Source organism: Rhinopithecus bieti, unplaced genomic scaffold, assembly GCF_001698545.2.
Source record: "Rhinopithecus bieti isolate Rb0 unplaced genomic scaffold, ASM169854v2 scaffold_29148, whole genome shotgun sequence".
Classification (NCBI taxonomy): domain Eukaryota; kingdom Metazoa; phylum Chordata; class Mammalia; order Primates; family Cercopithecidae; genus Rhinopithecus; species Rhinopithecus bieti.
In genome coordinates, this window is record NW_016853744.1 from 1 (window position 1) to 1134 (window position 1134).

Here is a 1134-nt window from a genome sequence, read left to right on the forward strand (position 1 = left end):
CTTTTCCTCCACTCCCATTTTTTTTCCAGGCTGAAACTTTTGCTTGGTGGGTGTCAAGCTGCCGATACTGCGCCCTAACGGCTACTTAAACGGGGAAATATGCATCAACCAAAATCAGGGAGAAACGTACATGCTGCAAAGAACCACATTTCCACCAGAGTATCGGATGGGCAGGACGGGACACCCCCTCGGGCACAGGGTGGAGGCAGGGGACGCCGGCCGCGGAGGCCAGCCGGGCTCCCAAGACACCCTGGCCAATGCAAAGTGGTCTCCAATCTCAAAGCAAGAAAGAAATCACATTTAGGAGAGTCGGATGCGTTTGGCTTTTGTGCGCAGAGTGCGGCCGGCGCGCGGCGGCCGCCTCAGAGGATCACGCAGGCCGAGCAGCAGCCCTCATCGCCGTTGGGCTGCGCCGCGTAGTTCATCTGCCGCACGATCTCGGCAAACAGCTCGTCTACCGAGGCTTTGTTTTTGGCCGACGTCTCCATGAAGGGGCAGCTCCACTCCTCAGCCAGGGCCTTGCCCTCGCCGTACGAGACCTCGCGCTCGCCCTCCAGGTCCACCTTGTTGCCCACCAGGATCATGGGCACGCGCTCGTACCGCTTCACGCGGATGATCTGGTCCCGCATGGGCTTGATGTCCTGGAAGCTCTGCTGGTTGACGAGGCTGTAGACCAGGATGAAGCCCTGACCGTTCTTGATATACAGGTCCCGCATGGACGCGAACTGCTCGGTGCCCGCAGTATCCAGGATCTCCAGCACCGACGGCGACGAGTCCACCTCAATCTCCTTGCGGTAGAAGTCTTCGATGGTCGGGTCGTACTTCTCGATGAAGGAGCCCGTCACGAACTGCACCGTGAGCGCGGACTTGCCCACGCCGCCCGAGCCCAGCACCACCACTTTGTACTCTCTCATGGCTCCGTCAGCGCTCTCGCCGCGCCTGCCGCGGCCCCGTCGGGGCTGCGCGCCGGGGAAGGCTGGGCTTGGCTGCTGGACTTCTCTTCCCCTTCCTCAGCTCCGCAGGAAAAACCCAGGAGAGAGTAGCCCAGAGAATGCAGGGCGGAAACCACCGAGCGGGGGCCGGGCGCCGGGCCGGCCCGCGGCGGCGGCGTGTCTGTGCGGCGCGGGTCGGGGC

The 1134-nt window shown here is 62.9% G+C and overlaps 1 protein-coding gene across 1 annotated transcript; it reads right to left on the minus strand.

Annotated features, from left to right (window-relative positions):
• Nucleotides 1–6: 6 nt before the first annotated feature.
• RAP2B (RAP2B, member of RAS oncogene family) lies at nucleotides 7–1128 on the minus strand. The gene has a single exon (XM_017866294.1). The coding sequence runs from the start codon at nucleotides 912–914 to the stop codon at nucleotides 363–365; it is 552 nt and encodes a 183-aa protein (XP_017721783.1). The 5' UTR covers nucleotides 915–1128; the 3' UTR covers nucleotides 7–362.
• Between the last annotated feature and the right edge of the window lie 6 nt (nucleotides 1129–1134).

Coding starts and splice junctions, on each gene's coding strand:
- RAP2B (XM_017866294.1), bottom strand. CDS start 914: ATGAGAGAGTACAAAGTGGTGGTGCTGGGCTCGGGCGGCGTGGGCAAG.